General features: G+C 34.3%; 2 protein-coding genes and 1 long non-coding RNA gene across 7 annotated transcripts; 2 read left to right on the forward strand and 1 right to left on the reverse strand.

The window, feature by feature from the left end:
- Positions 1-1,756: 1,756 nt before the first annotated feature.
- Positions 1,757-9,597, reverse strand: LOC128292583 (uncharacterized). The gene is made up of 2 exons (XR_008282569.1): positions 9,436-9,597; positions 1,757-1,960 (listed from the first exon to the last, which is right to left on the reverse strand). It is a non-coding gene; the product is annotated as an uncharacterized LOC128292583 (long non-coding RNA).
- A 1,611-nt stretch (positions 9,598-11,208) lies between these two features.
- On the forward strand, positions 11,209-12,897 carry LOC108449931 (J protein JJJ2-like). Of its 4 annotated transcripts, none has more exons than XM_017747320.2 (2): positions 11,209-12,606; positions 12,669-12,897. In XM_017747320.2, exon 1 carries the CDS (start codon positions 11,562-11,564, stop codon positions 12,594-12,596), a length of 1,035 nt encoding a protein of 344 aa, XP_017602809.1. In that variant the 5' UTR covers positions 11,209-11,561; the 3' UTR covers positions 12,597-12,606; positions 12,669-12,897. The 4 variants fall into 4 exon arrangements, with proteins under 4 accessions (XP_017602809.1, XP_017602810.1, XP_017602808.1 ...); XM_017747321.2 differs by having other exon boundaries at positions 12,690-12,897; XM_017747319.2 differs by having other exon boundaries at positions 11,209-12,597.
- Positions 12,898-15,331: 2,434 nt separating this feature from the next.
- LOC108453869 (uncharacterized) lies at positions 15,332-18,632 on the forward strand. 2 transcript variants are annotated; one of them, XM_017752222.2, is made up of 8 exons: positions 15,332-15,689; positions 16,207-16,380; positions 16,499-16,590; positions 16,729-16,771; positions 16,894-16,950; positions 17,076-17,130; positions 17,897-18,273; positions 18,354-18,632. In XM_017752222.2, exons 1-8 carry the CDS (start codon positions 15,660-15,662, stop codon positions 18,468-18,470), a joined length of 945 nt encoding a protein of 314 aa, XP_017607711.1. In that variant the 5' UTR covers positions 15,332-15,659; the 3' UTR covers positions 18,471-18,632. The 2 variants fall into 2 exon arrangements, with proteins under 2 accessions (XP_017607711.1, XP_017607710.1); XM_017752221.2 differs by having other exon boundaries at positions 15,337-15,689; positions 17,879-18,273.
- The last annotated feature ends 873 nt before the right edge of the window (positions 18,633-19,505 follow it).

The following is a 19,505-nucleotide window of genomic DNA, read 5'->3' on the forward strand; positions in this document are numbered from 1 at the left end:
TGTTATTTATTTAAAATACTAATAAGAAAATACATACGGTCAATTAAAATGCCAATAAATCAGCTATAATGGGTATTTGTTTAAATCCTAACAAATTAATCAATAAAATCATTATTATGCCAACAATGATCGTATCTTAATAATTTAATTGTGACTTGTGATCCAATGAAGTATGCCAATAAAGTTAAAAATCAGGCTATGGATCATATATAAATATATATATATATATATATATATATATATATATTAATTATTAAATTGCACCTTAAATTACATCTCTTTATTTAATTTGGTACTTAAATTATATCTCTTCATTACTTAAATCATCTCAAAATCTCAATATTGTTTAAAAAACCATCGACCAATTATATCGCACCATATCATCAATAATTCTAATTTTATAATCGTATATTAATATCTATAAGTATTGTCCAATTCCAGTTGTTTTAGTTATGTTTAAGTAGTAAACTTTTAAAGCTTTTATTTTAATAATGTATTTTTATCAAATGAGATCTTGAAAAGTTAAATTTTATTCTTACAGGTGATTAACAGAACATTGAAAAAGTGGAGAAAAGAATATGTTGAAATTCGACATCTAAAACCTTAATGCTATAGCAAAATCGCAGCATCTAGCTTGACAGGAACATACTGGAAATCTCATAATTAAAGAACATCAACTTCGGGTTTAACTCATCTCTTAATCAAGTGTTGATGATGACTTATAATCAAAATGTATAAAGCTCTGCAAAATTTTAAAGGTCTAAAAACTCCCAAAAAGGCAAAAGAAAATAATAGAAAAAGGGAGTTGACCTAACAAGTGTTTTTCATGTTTAATACTTGCTATTGCTTTATCAACATTAGTGGGTAACTGAGTTAATTGTTGATTCTAAAAATGTTGTGATTAGTGCATGTAAAACTCGAATGATGCATGTTTAGTTTATTTGATTTTAAAAGTGTAATGATATAGACATATATTGTTATCGTACATAACCACGTATGAATGGTGTTTGCAATAGTATTATTGACATTAAATTGACATAGACATTGTAACACTCCTTACCCGAGACTGTTTCCAGAATCGAGCACGAGGCATTACTAAACTTATTCTATCCCTTATATAGGTTTAAATTGTTTATTTAAGCATTTCAGAATGTGCTGCCATTCTGCGTCGTAGTCGCCTAAAATTCATATCTTGAGTTCAAACTCAAATTAAGATCCGTAAATTTTTCCTGAAACTAGACTCATATATCTATCCACTAATTTTTTCATAGATTTTGACTTGGCCAATTAGTACAGTTTATTAGTTAAAGTTTCCCTGTTTCAAAACTCTACTGCACTAACCTCTTGTTACTACGAACCATGTTTCTTCCTGTACAAAATTCATATCACTAAGCCGTTTGTTTCTCTTAAAACTAGACTCAACAAGGATTATAACCATATAAAGTATACCTTCTAATTAGTTTTGTACAATTTATGGTGAATTTCAAAGTTGAAACAGGGTTCCAGAAATTGCTCGACCTGTTTCACTAAAACTCGGATATATCATGAAATATAATACCTTTACCTATTTTTCTTATTCCATAAGAAAATAGACATAATAAGCTTTAATTTCATATATTATTCATCTTCAAACTATGTTTATAAATTTTAGTGATTTTTCAAAGTTACGTCATTGTTGTTACTTGAATCTTTTTAGGTTACTTTCACATTTTTCATAATTTTCATGTGATAATCACCATTCAATCATACATATTAATAAACATGCATATCGTCGGCCATTTTTATTAACTAATCACTAGCAAGTATTTACACATCATTCATTGTTCATATTATACCAAAAGTGGCTAAGTTTCTATACATGCCATACACAAAACAAAACGTCTAATTATACCGAGTTATTTCTTTGATAGTGTGATCGGCCTCCGACGTTTCCTTCGATCCCCGAGTGGCTAGATAAGTACTATAAGAAGAATAAAATAAAGAGATTAAGCACTAGGCTTAGTAAGCTTACAAGCAAATAAATCACAACATTCAACATAATGGATAATTATGCATAATATCATCTAACATCATAAATTTCTTTACTTCTCAATTTCTATCTTCTTATTTATTCCCTTTACTTCTCAATTTCTATCTTCTTATTTATTCCCTTACCTTCTTTCTTACCTGACCTTTCCTTTTTCATAAGTATAATCTACTTTTCCTTTGCTGTTAATTCACTGTAATTTAACTCGTATCCTGACCCGTTGAACCACTCGGAATACTAAGGATACTAGGGTCGCTTCTGTCATCAATATCTCGCCAATGCCATGTCTTTGACATGGACTTACATGAATTATTCTGTCTCCAATGCCATATATAATATGGACTTACATGGCTCAATCCTGTCTCCAAAGCCATATTTCTAATATGGACTTACATGGCTCATTTCGTTCATCTGTCAACCCTAATATCCTAACATTCCTAGGGTTCAACCGGGCTTTCTAACACTTTTCCTCTGTCACTTCACCTTAAATTCGACTTTAAATATTTTCATAACATAAATATATAAATGCTGAAATTGACAATAATAATGTAAAATAAAAGAATATTGCATTTATTTACTGTAAACTTACCTCGATACAAAATGTGACTAAACTTTACAATTTAGTCCTTTACTTTTCTTTTCCCGATCTACTCTCAATTTCGCTCTTCTTGATTATGAAGCTTGAAAGTTGAATAAACCCCAGCTATGGAGAGAGGTAAGGTTCTGCTGGTAACTTGAAGAAGATGATACAATTTTATCATCTTTTCACCTTTTATTAATGTTAATAACCAAATGACCAAAATGCCCATCCTTACTAAACTTTCAAAATTCCTTCCATGTCCTAATTTTGTCCATGAACTTAAAATTGGTCAAATTACCATTTAAGATCTCCTAATTAATATTCCAAAATAATTTCATACTAAAAACTTCTAGAATGAAAGTTTTGCAAATTATTCGATTTAGTCCCTAACCTCAATTTAAGCACTTTATGCATAGAATTTTATCACGAAATTTTCACACAATCATGTAATCATACCATGAACCTCAAAATAATATATATATATATATATATATTTTACCCTAAATTTGTGGTTTCGCAACCACTGTTCCGTTTAGGCCCTATTTCGGAATGTTACATTTCTCCCCCCCTTTAGGGATTTTTGTCCCGAAAATCTTACCTGTGAAGAGATATGGGTACTGTTTTCGCATAGCCTCTTCGGGTTCCCGTGTAGCCTCGTCTACCCCATGTCTATTCCATAGTACTTTCACAAGTACAATACTTTTGTTCCTTAATTGCTTTACCTCTCGAGCTAGAATCTTTCTGGTTCTTCACCGTAAGTCATGTCTGGTGAATCTCAACCTCTGTTTGAGAAATCACATGTGACGGATCTGAACGATAACGACGTAGCATAGACACATGAAATACATTATGAATCTTCTCTAACTCAATCGGTAAAGCTAACCGATATGCTAATGGTCCGACTCTCTCAATCACTTCAAACGGTCCAATAAAACGTGGACTTAGTTTGCCTTTCTTGCCAAATCGAGAACTTTCTTCCACGGGATACTTTCAAAAAACTTTGTCACCAACTTGATATTCGATCTCTTTTCTTTTAAATCGCATATGACTTCGCACATCAAGTCGCTTTTAAACAATTTCGATAACTTTCACTTTTTCTTCCGTTTCTTTAACTAGATCAACCCCAGTAAATCGGCTTTCTTTAAGCTCATCCAATATAAAGGTGTGCGGCATTTACGTCCATACAAAGCTTCATAAGGTGCCATCTTCAAACTTGATGATAACTATTATTGTAGGCAAACTCTACCAATGGTAAGTATTTTCCCAACTACCTTGAAATTCTAATACACAACATCTAAGCATATCTTCAAGTACGAATAACTCTCTCGATCGACCATCGATTCCGAGGGTGAAAAGCCGTACTAAAACTCAACTTCGTACCTAAAGCCTCTTGTAACTTCTTCCGAACCGTGAAGTAAATCTTGGATCTCATCTCGAAATGATCGATAATGGCACTCCATGTAGTCTAACTATCTCGAAATGTATAACTCGCCAACTTGTCAAGTGAATAATCCATACGGATTGGGATAAAATGAGCCGACTTAGTTAGCTTATCAATCACAACCCATATTGCATCTTTCTTTTTCAAGTGTTAACGGCAATCCTGTCACAAAATCCATAGTAACTCGTCCCATTTCCATTCCGGAACTAGCACAGTTGCAATAATCCCGAGGGTACCGATGTTCGGCCTTTACCGTTGACAAATCAAGCATCTAGAAACAAACTCGAAATATCTCTTTTCATTCCTACCCACCAATACAATTTCTTTAAATCATTATACATTTTGTACCGCTGGATGAATAGATAAAGAACTGCTATGTGCTTCCCAGTAAAATCTTCCGAATAAGCTCATCATTCTTTGGTACACAAATTCGTCTCTAAACATCAAACAACCATCGAACCAATCCAAATCGATTCTATGCCCGACTCACATTGAACTCTTTTAGTTTGTAACTCATTATCATCTTTCTGAGCTTCACAAATCTCTTCAAGAAATACCGGTTTAGCTCTAAATTCAGCTAAAATAGAACCATCATCTGACATGGCTAAATTGGTATTCAAAGCTCGCAATGTAAATAAAAGTTTCCTGCTTAAAGCGTCAGCAACTACATTTGCCTTACCTGGGTGATAATCAATCACTAACTCATAATCTTTAAGCAATTCCAACCATCTTCTTTGCCTCAAATTCAAATCTTTTTGAGTCATCAAGTATTTCAAGCTTCTATAATCGGTAAATATCCGGCACATTTCACCATACAAATAATGTCTCCAAATCTTCAATGCAAATACAATAGCAGCTAGCTCTAAATCATGTGTCGGATAATTTTTCTCATGTGGCTTCAATTGTCTAGAGGCAAAAGCAATTACCTTTCCTTCCTGCATGAGTACACAACCGAGCCCATTCAAGGATGCATCACTGTAAATCACAAATTCTTTACCCGGTTCCGGCTATACTAAGATAGGAGCTTCCGTCAACAATGCCTTTAACTTGTCAAAACTTTGTTGGCACTTCTCAGTCCATTCAAACTTAACATCCTTCCGTAGCAGTCTCGTCAATCGGGTAGCTATCATGGAAAATCCCTCCACAAATCGCCTATAATATCCGCAAGACCAAGAAAACTTCTAACTTCGATACATTTCTAGGAGGTTTCCAATCAACAATGGTTGAAATCTTACTCAGATCAACCTTAATACCTTCACCGAGACAATATGTCCAAGAAAACCAACTTCTCGTAACGAACTCACTTTTGCTGAACTTGGCATACAACCGATTATCTCTCGAATTTGTAAAGCTGTTCTCAAATGCTCGCATGCTCGGCCTCATCATGAGAATGAATCAAAATATCATCAATGAACACAACTACAAACTTATCTAAGTATGGTCTAAAAATTCGGTTCATTAAGTCCATAAAATGGCAGGAGCATTAGTCAAGCCAAATGGCATCACAAGGAACTCATAATGACCATACCTAGTCCGGAAGCGTCTTGGGACATCGACTCTTTAACTCAAATCGATAGTATCCGGATCTCAAATCTATCTTGGAAAACACAGTAGCTCCCTTCAGTTGATCAAACAAATCATCAATTCTAGGCAATGGATACTTGTTCTTTACTGTTACCTTGTTAAGTTGCCGATAATCTATGCACAATCTCATCGATCCGTCTTTTTTTCACAAATAGCACTGGTGCACCCATGGTGAACTCTGGGTCTTACAAAGCCTTTATCTCATTAATTCCTGCAACTGAGCTTTCAATTCTTTCAATTCCAATAGAGCCATTCTATAATGAGCAATAGAAATGGGCGTGGTACCTGGAATCAACTCAATACCAAACTCAACTTCTCTAACAGGAGGCAAACCTGGTAGTTCTTCCGGAAACACATCGAGAAACTCACATACCACAGGCACTGATTCAATTTTCAATTCTGGATCTTTAGTGTTCAACACAAAAGCAAGATAAGCTTCATACCCTTTTCTCAAGTATTTCTAAGCAGACATAACAGAAATTATAGGAAATGAACTATCTGACTCTTCTGAATTAACCCGAAGAATTTCACCATTTTCACACTTCAACTCAATGAATTTCTTTCCACAATTCACTATCACATCATGTGTAGTCAACCAATCCATACCAAGAATCACATCAAACTCATCAAATGGCAATAGCATGAGATCGGCCGGAAAACAGTAGCCTCTAATCATTAAAGGACAATTTCTACATACCTTATCTACTAATACATGCTTGCCTAATGGATTCGATACTTTAATCACAAATTCAGAGATTCTATAGGCATACTTATACTAGGCATCAATTTCATACAAACATAAGAATGAGTTGAACCGGATCAATCGAAGCAATGACATTAATATCATGTAGAGAAAATGTACCGTAATCACATCGGGGAGGATGCCTCTTCGCGTGCACAAATAGCATAAGTCCTTGCAGGGCTCTAACATCCGGTCTCACACCGAATCTCTAGAGGTACCTCACATTACTTGCTCCTACTCCCGGTTGCCTCGATGATCCGCCTCTAGTAGGAGCATTTAGGATCTAGCACTCTGTGTTACCTCTCGGCTAGCCACTTCGGACATTCTCGTACAAAATGATCTGGAGCACCACATTTATAGCAAACATTTTCGCTTTGCCCGACAAGGACCATAATGAAGTCTACCACACCGTGGACACCTGATCTACCCCGTCGACATTACCTACACTCGTAGTCGAGGTGGTCCGAGCCTTCGGATCCTTAAATCTGCTACCTCTATTCGACTAGATTGCCTGCCGAAAAGCTAGATCCGGTAGAAAACTCTCGGGCCTCTTGGATGTAGCCTGAAATGATCTCGCTCATCTGTCTCTTCTTTGTATCTTGTGTCTCTGTCTCAACTTTGCCTTTTCTTTTAATAGCTCCTCGCCTTACAGTGCTCTCTCAACTAAAATAACGAACTCTTTTATTTCTAGGACACCCACCGACAATGGATATCATCATTTAACCCATCCTCAAACCTTTTACACAAGATAGCCTCTGTGGACACACATTCTTGAGCATATTTACTGAGCCTGACAAATTCACGCTCATAATCGGTCACCGTCATATTGCCTTGTTTCAATTCCAGGAATTCCTTTCTCTTCGGTCAATAAACCTCGATGATGTACTTTTACGAAATTCTTCCGAAAGAAATCCCAAGTGACCTCTCTTTCGGTACAACCGATACAAGTGTCTTCCACCAGTAGTAGGTCGAGTCTCTAAGAAGTGATACTACACATTTCATACATTCCTCGGTGTACAAGATAATTCGTCAAAGACTCGATAGTATTTTCTAACCAAAATTCGCTCTTTCTGCATCATCATCTTTTGTTGCTCGAACTCTTCCGCCCTTGTTTCTGATTTTATCAATGGTGGTTTTCTCTTACCACTGCACTGTGGATCGGGAAGCTTGAGCTGCATGGGTAGCCCGAGAATCATGAGGGGTGGAGGTCTAATCTGGGATTCGTATAAACGAACTCGGCAAATAAATCATTCAAAGCTCGGAAGAGAGCTTCGAGTCACTCCTCCCGATCAACTATTATCGCCTATTCTCGATGGCGCCGCCTTCGTGAAGCAGCAGCATTACTTTCTACATCATCATCACCGGCTGCGCCGGGATCCATTACTATAAAACAAAATATTTAAAAAAATCGTCAGGAGTCGTCACACTATCAAAATACAAGTATGGCATGTATAGCTAGACTTTTTCTCACACTAACTGTTCCGAGAACCGACTAAACCTGCTCTGATACCAATAAATGTAACACTCCTTACCCGAGACTATTTCCAAAATCGAGCACGAGGCATTACTAAACTTATTCTATCCCTTATATAGGTTTAAATTGTTTATTTAAGCATTTCAGAATGTGCTGCCATTCTGCGTCGTAGTCGCCTAAAAATTCATATCTTGAGTTCCGAAACTCGAAATTAAGATCCGTAAATTTTTCCTGAAACTAGACTCATATATCTATCTACTAAATTTTTCATAGATTTTTGACTTGGCCATTAGTACAGTTTATTAGTTAAAGTTTCCCCTGTTTCAAAACTCGACTGCACTAACCTCTTGTTACTACGAACCATGTTTCTTCCTGTACAAAATTCATATCACTAAGCCGTTTGTTTCTCTTAAAACTAGACTCAACAAGGATTATAACCATATAAAGTATACCTTCTAATTAGTTTTGTACAATTTATGGTGAATTTCAAAGTTGAAATAGGGTTCCAGAAATTGCTCGACCTGTTTCACTAAAACTCGATATATCATGAAATATAATACCTTTACCTATTTTTCTTATTCCATAAGAAAATAGACATAATAAGCTTTAATTTCATATATTATTCATCTTCAAACTATGTTTATAAATTTTAGTGATTTTTCAAAGTTACGTCATTCTTTGTTACTTGAATCTGCTTTTAGGTTACTTTCACATTTTTCATAATTTTCATGTGATAATCACCATTCAATCATACATATTAATAAACATGCATATCATCGGCCAATTTTATTAACTAATCACTAGCAAGTATTTACACATCATTCATTGTTCATATTATACCAAAAGTGGCTAAGTTTCTATACATGCCATACACAAAACAAAACGTCTAATTATACTGAAGTTATTTCTTTGATAGTGTGATCGGCCTCCGACGCTTCCTTCGATCCCCGAGTGGCTAGATAAGTACTATAAGAAGAAGAAAATAAAGAGATTAAGCACTAGGCTTGGTAAGCTTACAAGCAAATAAATCACAACATTCAACATAATGGTTAATTATGCATAATATCATCTAACATCATAAATTTCTTTACTTCTCAATTTCTATCTTCTTCTTTATTCCCTTACCTTATTTCTTACCTGACCTTTCCTTTTTCATAAGTATAATCTACTTTTCCTTTGCTGTTAATTCACTGTAATTTAACTCGTATCCTGACCCGTTGAACCACTCGGAATACTAAGGATACTAGGGTCGCTCCTCGCTATCAATATCTCGCCAATGCCATGTCTTTGACATGGACTTACATGAATTATTCCTGCTCCAATGCCATATATAATATGGACTTACATGGCTCAATCTCATCTCCAAAGCCATATTTCTAATATGGACTTACATGGCTCATTTCGTTCTGTCTGTCAACCCTAATATCCTAACATTCCTAGGGTTCAACCGGCTTTCTAACACTTTTCCTCTCGTCACTTCACCTTAAATTCGACTTTAAATATTTTCATAACATAAATATATAAATGCTGAAATTGACAATAATAATGTAAAATAAAAGAATATTGCATTTATTTACTGTAAACTTACCTCGATACAAAATGTGACTAAACTTTACAATTTAGTCCTTTACTTTTTCTTTTCCCCGATCTACTCTCGAATTTCGCTCTTCTTGATTATGAAGCTTGAAAGTTGAATAAACCCCAGCTATGGAGAGAGGTAAGGTTCTGCTGGTAACTTGAAGAAGATGATACAATTTTATCATCTTTTTCACCTTTTTATTAATGTTAATAACCAAATGACCAAAATGCCCTCCTTACTAAACTTTCAAAATTCCTTCCATGTCCTAATTTTGTCCATGAACTTAAAATTGGTCAAATTACCATTTAAGATCTCCTAATTAATATTCCAAAATAATTTCATACTAAAAACTTCTAGAATGCAAGTTTTGCAAATTATTCGATTTAGTCCCTAACCTCAATTTAAGCACTTTATGCATAGAATTTTATCACAAAATTTTCACACAATCATGTAATCATACCATGAACCTCAAAATAATAATATATATATATATATATATTTTTTTTACCCTAAATTTGTGGTTTCGCAACCACTGTTCCGTTTAGGCCCTATTTCGGAATGTTACAGACATATGTTAAACTAGTTAAATGATTGAATATAGTGACTCCAAGATAAATTAATAAACTGCTATAATGCCGCAATATTGTTACCAGTAGTTGCATATTAGGGGGAAATAATTATTCTGTCTCTTCATTTCTTTGCCATTAATTTGTGTTACTGTTTTTAAATTGTTTTACATATTTTTTTTCATTCAACCATATTTTACTTTACTTTCCAAGTCGTCATTTGTTAATTATGCAATTTATGTTTTTAAATCAACCCCTATAGAGTTGATAACTCTGGTATTTACTACTATGTTTTTTGTTAACAATTGTGTGCACTTGCATATCATAAGAAAATTCGTGACAATTGTATTTATGGTTATTCTTAAAAAAGACTTATTGTAAATATTCGTGTAAATGTGGTTTCATCTTTTTCTTTTTATACACTCAACACCCTCTGGTACATTGAGTTTCATCTTTTTCCTCTTAAAATAGAGATAAATACATTTTAGCGTGCTCAAATCATATTTATTGAGTATTGACATTTTCAATAGATAATAAAAGTTTAAAATTAACTTATACAAATATTTATACATTTTCAATTTAAAATTTATAAAAATTAGGTCAAAATATGCTATAAGTTCATGTACATTTCAAAAATTTAGAATTTAATTTTGTCTAAGAATTTTAGTCATTCTATTATTCAAATTTCAAAAGGTAGGTTAAACTATTAATTTTGTTAATTTTTCGTTAAATTTAATTTTACTACAATATTATTGTTTAAACTACATAGATACTAATTGAGTATTTTTTTATTTCAAAATATTATACTAATAAATTTAACTAAAATTTTTTAATAATGTTAACAGATAGATCTAAATTTTGAAATTTAAAAAGTAAAAAAATCTTAAAAATCAAAATATAGAAATTAAATTCTAAATTTTAAAAGTATAAACTCATGACATATTTTTAATCTAATTTTTATTAATTACCATATTTTAATTAAAAACTTGTAAATAAAAAATTCAGATTTTTTTAATAACGGATTCACATAAAAGTGATGCTTTTAAAAAAAGGATCTAACTTTATTTTATTGACCAAAGAGGTAACATTTTAACTTTCTAATTTATATTCAACGAGTAAAAAGGAAAAAGAAATCCAAATAACCCTGAAACATTTATTTTTCTTTTCTAAAATGGAAAAATGATTTTTTAAAAATAATAATGTTTTCATTTTATCCTATTTGTAAGAGCTAAAATCTTTGTCTTAAATTAACACAAGAATCCGTTTCACTTCGCCAAAATCACAAAAACAGAAAGTTAAATCCTAAAAGGCAGAACAAGCAGTATTGTATTATCGCCAGAAAATCCATGATTCATGACCAAAACACCAAAAACAGCCTTCTCTTCAATCTCATAATATCAAATAATTGTTTGTAATATAAAGAAAAATCTAGGATTAATTTCGTCCATCTGGCTTTCAAATTTCCTACATAAACAAAAATTTAAATTTCGTATTTTACCCTACAAAATCGAAGATCCAATCATTTTCTCGCCCTCCAAACAGACCCCCTTACCCTCCCCCTTTTGGAAAATGGAGGAAAACGGTAACAGAGCCGAAGCCGTTCGTCTTCTAGGAATTGCCGAGAAGCTTCTCCAGAATCGTGATTTCAACGGTTCAAGAGACTTCGCAATCTTAGCCCAAGAGACCGAACCGCTGTTGGACGGGTCGGATCAGATCCTAGCCGTCGCCGACGTTATCCTCGCAGGCGAGAAGAGAATAAACAACCACCAAGATTGGTACTCCATCTTACAAATCGACGGCCGATCAGAAGACAACGATCTCATAAAGAAACAGTATCGTCGCCTAGCTCTCCTCCTTCACCCAGACAAAAACAAGTTCCCGTTCGCCGATCACGCGTTCCAGCTTGTGGCCGATGCGTGGGCTGTTTTATCTAACAGCTCGAAGAAATCTCTTTACGACAAAGAATTGAGCTTGTTTACGAGAATTGATTTAAGCAGCGGCGGCGGGGACCGTTCGAATCAAGCTGGAAAATTACCCGTAACGAGAAAAGGACAAAGCCGGACGCCGAATCCAAAGACCCTAAATGAGAACCAAAGGTCGAGAATGGCGACATTTTGGACAGCTTGCCCGTACTGTTATAGATTGTTTGAGTACCCGAGGGCTTACGAAAGTTGTTGTTTAAGGTGCCAGAATTGTGAGAAAGCTTTTCACGCGGTCGATATTCCGACATTGCCGCCGTTGGTTCCGGGAAAAGAAGCTTATTATTGTTGCTGGGCGTTTTTTCCGTTAGGGTTTGTGTCTGGCAGTCCGGAAAGTGAAGGAAAAGCCCCCACCGGCTTTCCCAATTGGATGCAACCTACGTTTCCAGCAGTGCCGCCGCATGAGAGTGAAAGAAATGGAGGCATTGAGCAAGCTACACCGCCTGCCCCCATGCCGGCACCAGTTTCAGCGGCAGCACCAGTACCAACGCCGCCTTCATTTATTCCTTCGACCACCGCAACGAAGGTGGTAGAAAATATGAATAACGTGGCAGTGGTTTCAGGTCGGAATGTGTCGAATTCGGGCTCAAGGAAAAGAGGGAGGCCGAGGAAGAATCCTCTGTGAGGTTTGATCGGTAATGAAATTCGGTACTTTTTTGTAGCTTTTTGGTTTAGAATGAACCTGATCGTAATGCAGGAACTTTCGAGGTGGTAACAGAGGGTACCAGAGGATTTCGATGAACCGAGAAAGAAGAATAAGGCCGAAGCTGAAACACTGCAACGGTTGGGGCTTAAATTTGTAGGTATTGTTGTAGTTGTTAATTATTTTGTTTGTAGATTGTTTTCTATGTACTGACTAGCACATAGGCTATCATTGTAACATTATGATATATTCAGCAATGTCAAGTCAGCAAGTTCTTTCACCATTGATTTTGAGCGGTTTTGCTACTCGGCATCTGATCAAATCGGTGCATTTTTCCTTGGACTAAAGTTTTAGTGATGCTGATACAAATTTCTTCTTGCAATTGAGAAATATGACAAGTTTTAGAACTTTACCATAATTATTGTGTGTTCATTCCATATTTCATAGGTTGTTTTGTTAGTGTTCGATTGGTGAATCTTCGTTTTAGCCAATCCAATTGCATTTTCTTTATATTTTGGCCTTTGTTAGTTATCGGAGCACTTCGTAATGCCTTGGCCTAGCAATGCGAGATTGATCCCAAGCCAGTCTTTTTGTTCGTTCGATCAGGTATGTTTGCCTCACTTGGTGATCATGCACTTTTGAACTTTGAGCTAAAACTCTGAATTTTATAGAAGCATATGGCTTCTAGGTCGATGGTTGAGCTAGAAATATTTCTCTAATAAGACAAAATTAGGTGAGAAATTAAGCAAGAAGTTAGGAAAAGATACATGAGACTTAACTACATTTGCAATAGCTCTTTAATCTTCTATTACATTGTTATTACCCTGAAAAATGTGATTCAAAATAAGTAGAGCATACGATGATCAATAATTATCGACTGGCTGAGGGTTTTAGAGACCAGTCACAAGTCCTTCAATTGGCTGTGCACTAGAGTTGGTCTTGGGACACAAGTGTTCATATATTGAAATGCCTTGCATGCAAAACTGGAAGGTTCAATGGGCCGAAGTGCTGAGTTTGTAAGTTGGTGTGAACTATGACACAAAAGGGAAGTGAGACTAGTCAATTCGTCTTTCCGGAAAGAGTCATCTTTCTCAGGATGACACGGAGAGGAGGATGATAAAAGACTCTAGAAGGGGGTTACAAGTAATCGCTGCTTTCTCCAACACAACAGCTGGCATATATGCGTGATATATAAATGTAGGTTTCCTACAGCGCAGTTAACTTCGAATTTGATATGTGGTTCCATCTTTGGCTCATACTTTCTCTAAAGCAAATCGGATACTTTTTATTTAGACCATAACGGACCCAGCGGAGTGGATATTGTTTTTATAAAAAAAATAATTGCATCTGAAAGTTATGTTTAAAATCTATACTAATTTTCGAACTTCAAAATGTTTTATTTATCTCTTTTAAGGTATGAATGTGACGTGAATTAGATACTTATGTCTGCTATAATATGGGTGTTAAATGTCGATTCAATATATTTTAAGACAATTTAGAATTTTTTTTTTTAAATAGCACTTATAAATTTTATTGACTTCTCTTCTATTTAACACATCAATTCTGAACTTTTTATATCATAGGTATATAGCATTCATAGTTTGGTTCTTGTTATTTAAATATGTTTTATGTCATATTTAAATTGACATTTAAGACCTAAATTAGTATAATATATTGAGAACTTACTTAAGCTTTTAAAATTTAAGATAGATTCATAATTTGGGCAATGATTTTAGTACGTCATAATTTATTAAACTTGGAGAGTTTTGTAATTTTCACTCATTGAATTTAGAGTCAACAAACCTTGTAACACACATGATATTGTTTACGCGTTAATTTGGAAAGGAAAATTGTTACACTATCGCTAAACAGTACAAATTTTTTCCTCTTGAATCATATGTAGCGTAGCAAGGAATTTGTCAGTTTGACGTTTATTTCGAATTTGATCATGGACGACTTTTATTTTTGATTTTTGAAGTAGAGTGATTGGTTGAATTAAAAATTAATCGAGTATTAATTTGAAATAAAGGATTAAATTATTTAACTCATAAATTGATTGAACTAATTAAATTTATTTAATTAACGATTAAATTAATTTTTTTAATTTTTAATTTTTATAATTTATTCAATCGATAAATCGACCAAAGAACTTAGATTTAACAACATCACTCAACCTTCCAGTTTAAAAAACATTCTCTTTCCCTATAAAACATTTGAGAATAGAGATACCCTTGACACTATTTTTGTTCCACTCAGCCTAACCCAAGTAAAAATATGACCTATTCGGCTTTTGATTATTTGTAAAAAGTATAAAGAGTTTATTAAATGAAAATAATAGCAAGTAGGTATAGAATAGATATATATATATATATATATATATTAAGATTATTGTATAAATTTTTGTTATTTGCTGTTGAAATTAATTTTAAACACACGATGCTTCAAATTCCAATTATGCAACAGTAATAATATGAATTTAAAACAATAAAAAGTTATTAATTGTTGTATTTAATTATACTACTATTATTTAGTAATACAGAGTGGAATGAAGAACAAAAGGAAAAATACAAAATTAAGTGAATAATACTTGAGGGAAATAATAATAACTCTGTAAATTACAATTTGGAAATAACTTAGTTTCTTAATGAAAGGTCTCTTACTCTGAAAAGTAAAGTCTCATCATCATTATCATCACGCATAAACTAAAAACAAGATGAACCAAACATCATTAAACACAAATTCAAGCTCTGTCCGAAACTATTTTTGCAGCCAATTTTTTTTTTTGTTTTTAAAAAAGAGTTGTCTGAAAGTGAAAATTTTAAAAAAAATAACAATTAGAGGTTTAATGGGGTATTTAAAAAAGGCGATTATGGAATTACTGTAGGGTCATCAAGTCACTGTATCGACGCAGTACCCCAAAGGAAAATTTATTTGGGTTTTTATTTTTCGAGAACTTTCTTTGGTTTCTCCATTAAAAATTGTTCATCTTCTCCTCCTTTCTTTTTTTACCCTTTTCACTTGCATCGAATCCATTTGTCTTTCATCATGCACCTATTTTCCATCTTAGCTAAGACGGTAAGGTCTTATACATTTGATCTTTCTTTTTCCTCATTTGGATTTTGGTTAAATGGGAAGTGTAGGAAAAAGTAGCTGAAAGTTTTGGGTTTTGCTTGGTTGATTTTCTTTTTGTTTCACATTTTCCTACTGACCAAACAAAGGGTAAAGATAGAATCTTATTTTCCAGTATCTATGAGGTTTGCATATACAATTTACTTAATTATTAGGGTTTATGACATTCATCGGTAACCCCTTTTTTATTTTTTGAAGTGACGCTTTCTTTAAGGATCAGCATTTCAGTGAACTCTGTTGGACTTGAATTTGAGATGTGTAAACTGTTTGAGTATTTGGAAAGACAGCAACATGCGCTGAAGTTTTTACTCTTTATTTATTGTTTTTAATAAAATCCCATTAGATGATCTGTTAAAATATACTATACTATTGGATTTGGGATATCTACTTTAAGGCTGATGTTTCTTTTTGATCCTGGTGTGTTCATGTATATGTCTTCAAACATACTGGCTTTTGAAAGTAGATTGTGTCTGAGTCACAAAAAAGACTACCTGCAGAACATAAAAGTGGTGCTGGTATCAGAATTCATGATAACAATGGAGGAGAGGAATCTGCGGCTGTGCGATTTGAAGGGGAAGTCTCACTGGGAGATTTAATATGGCTCAAACTCCTTGGGAAGACATGGTGGCCTGCAGTGGTATGCCTATTGCAGTGGTTGTTTGATCTTGCAACTAGTTATTTTTTCCGGCCTTCTGAAGATTAATTAGCATTTGGAGCAGAAAGTTCTGTGGATTTTATTTGTCGATATTTTTCAGGTTGTTGATGAGAGAAGTGTTAGTAAGAGCAGTAAACCTGGAAAAAAATCAAAGGGGGAGGTGCTCGTGCGTCTATACGGGAGCCATGAGTAGTTAGTTCTCTATTTCCTTACTTGAAGATTGTAGTTCTTAGAGGAAAGAAAGATTGAAAAAGCTGTTTGATATTTGTTCAATTTTGACAACTAAAAAAAATGTAAGGATTTAAACCTGTCAATTTGTCCCCTCTGCAGCTCATATGCAGACCCTATGAAATATCGTTCCGAGTTTAAAACGGTAAGTACCCATCTTGTACTTCCGTCTTTTGTTGATTCAAGCGTTTATGTTAATTAAATTGCATGGTTATTGTAATAAACTTTTTTAATGATTATCTTCACATGATGTTTCTACATTGACAGATTCTAGAGCAGAATAACGGTAGTTATTATGACATTCTTGAAAAAGGTTTGGAGCAGGTAATAGATTTCTTCTTGTCTATCCATGTTGTTTTTTCTCAACAATCCGAAGCCTGTCATACTTAGCAAATTGTTCCTCATGTTCGTAATATATGGTTCTCACATCATTTTGGATATGGCTGCAGTTCCGCTCTCGCCTGAAATCTAGTAAACCAAAGGGCCAAGGATCTAAGGCTACAGGTTTGGCTTCTTTAGTTTGCTTATCTCTTTTCCTAATCAGATTATTGTGTACTGTGCTGCAGTTCTACGATATGTTAGTATAGCTTTATTGCAATAAAGTTAGTATAGCTTTATTGCAATAAATACCTTGACTGTCAATATATTCTGTATAATATTCGAAGTGATACTGTGGCTTGGTTATCCTGAGAGAATCTTATAGAAGCTAAGAACCAAGCATTACAGACATTGCTTTTCCTTTTTTCACCGAAACAGAAATCAGCTTCACTTTCCGGTTTTGATATAATCAGCTTTCACAAATTCCCTCGGTATGATAATGTTGCAAATGAAACCTGCTGTGGACTTCAATAAGTACCGTTGCTGCAGTTCCATGGAACTTGGCTATTGGTTCTTCACATGGTCATTAACAACTGTTTAGGAACTTTGGACTTCAGAGAACCGATATCTTTCTCTTTTGTTTCCCAAATATTTAAATAAAGAAAAGTTGATACCTTCCTAATATGCCTTCTTTTTTACTATAAAATCTTCATAAAGCCATCACTCTCTAGACTTTAGACTCATGAGTAAATCAGCATGTTATGACGATATGCTCACTGAGTTGTTTCTAAGATGTTTCATAATATTCAAAGGTTCGCCATATTCGAAACAGATTTCGATGTTCACATCTCATGTTTATTGAATTAACATTTTGGATTAAACTTGCTGGAAGTTTACATTCATTAGCTCCAAGTATACATTTGATATTTTGAAGATTTATATTGTGGATTAGCAAACACAAGAGCTGAAGAGAAAGAGACCGCAAAAAAGAAAAATCACCAGCGAAAAGGATCGAATGTCGAGGAGAAAGCTAGTAAGAAGCTCAAGCGAAAGAGCCCTAATACCGATAAACAGGGTAAGAAAAAAGCCGATGAGCAAGAGAGGCCCCCAAAGAAACAAAAGAAAAATAACCAAACTGTGGAGCCAAATAGTCGAAGTGCCAAGGCAAAGCCTAAAAGTTCAACTTCCAAGGAACAGAAAAAGAGCAAAGCTTCGAAGCAAGGCAAGGAACAGAAAAAGCCGAAGCGAAATAAGCCGAACTCCATTGACTCAAAGAGCAGAACATCCAAAGAGAAAAAGCTATTAGAGGAGACTGATGACCAAAGCTCTGTGAGTATACAGTTGATTTTCCCCAAAAAATTTCCCTACAAGTTTTTACTTTGTTCTTAATACTAAATTGTATCTCTCAGGAAGGATCTTCACCCGGAGAATCTCCCAAGTCTGGCGCTCGAAGAACTAGAGTGATGCAAGGTTTGGGTTTGATCGCACCTCCCGGTTCACCATTCCATAAGAATGGACTCATATAAGCCAAGTTTGTCATAACAAGTTTTGCCAAAACTTGCTCCATGGCATGATATTATTCCAGTCAATTTGTGATGTGGCTTAAATGAAATTAGCTACAAAATTAAGTTCATCCATGAACAAAAACAGATTTGCAATAGTAGTAGCTAATCCACACTTTCCAAAAATCTTTTGTAGCAATTATTGCAAAGTAGCTGAAAGTTATTCAACTGTGCTCTCAAATCTCATTGAAAGTTTTTTATTATGGATAACACAGGGTTGGGCATTGGCATTGCTTGTATTAATAATTACAGAAAAGGGTTTGGGGGGGGGGGGGCGGCTTTAAAGGAACATCCGTAAGAGAGAACAGTGGTTGAAGATGTTCCCTTTGCCTTAAAAAGGACCTTCCAAAATGGTGTCTGAAAGAAGCCAAATGTCCCATCTCTTTACCGTCATATCGTTTCCATTGCTTTCCTTAACTTTGCAACATCATCAGCTTTTGGTTTGGTTTTTCACAATAAGAGAGGGGAGAGTAAATTTTGTGTTTCAAGTACGAATTGCAAAGTGTCGTTTTCGGAAGTTGGTCCCTCACACACACAGCCTTGCGTTTTAGGCAGTGGAATATGGGAAGGACGTCATCAGAGCTTTGTCTCCCTGCCTGCTATCACTCAGATCTTCTCTTGTTTTTACCTTCTAGGTTAAGTTACTTTCATTAATAACTTGATTTCTAAATTTCTTAACCCTATCGTATGTTACAATTTATTTTTATTTCGAATTTATCTTCTGGTGTTAAATTATTTGTCCGCTTCAATAAGTCTGATTTGTCATGAGCTAACTTTGGAGTTAATGATTTTGGTCCACACAATTTAAATTTTGGGCATTGATACCCTCGCGGTTGATTTGGTATTTTGTTTTTTCGTAGTATCTATTACTGCTATTTTCTTACTTATAATTTATAATTTTATTTCAACATAATTTTAAAAATTAATTTAACATTTTTTATAAAACTCTAAAACACTTAAATCCTAAATTTTAAGGTAGTGTTTGAAAAGTCAACTAGT

This window comes from Gossypium arboreum, chromosome 5 (genome assembly GCF_025698485.1).
Source record: "Gossypium arboreum isolate Shixiya-1 chromosome 5, ASM2569848v2, whole genome shotgun sequence".
Classification (NCBI taxonomy): Eukaryota; Viridiplantae; Streptophyta; class Magnoliopsida; order Malvales; family Malvaceae; genus Gossypium; species Gossypium arboreum.

Bases quoted from the DNA above. Each gene is read 5' to 3' on its own strand.
- LOC108449931 (XM_017747320.2), top strand. From the start codon at position 11,562: ATGGAGGAAAACGGTAACAGAGCCGAAGCCGTTCGTCTTCTAGGAATT.
- LOC108453869 (XM_017752221.2), top strand. From the start codon at position 15,660: ATGCACCTATTTTCCATCTTAGCTAAGACG. The intron at 16,772-16,893 runs GTAAGTACCCAT...CTACATTGACAG, and splicing joins ATCGTTCCGAGTTTAAAACG to ATTCTAGAGCAGAATAACGG. The intron at 18,274-18,353 runs GTGAGTATACAG...TGTATCTCTCAG, and splicing joins AGACTGATGACCAAAGCTCT to GAAGGATCTTCACCCGGAGA.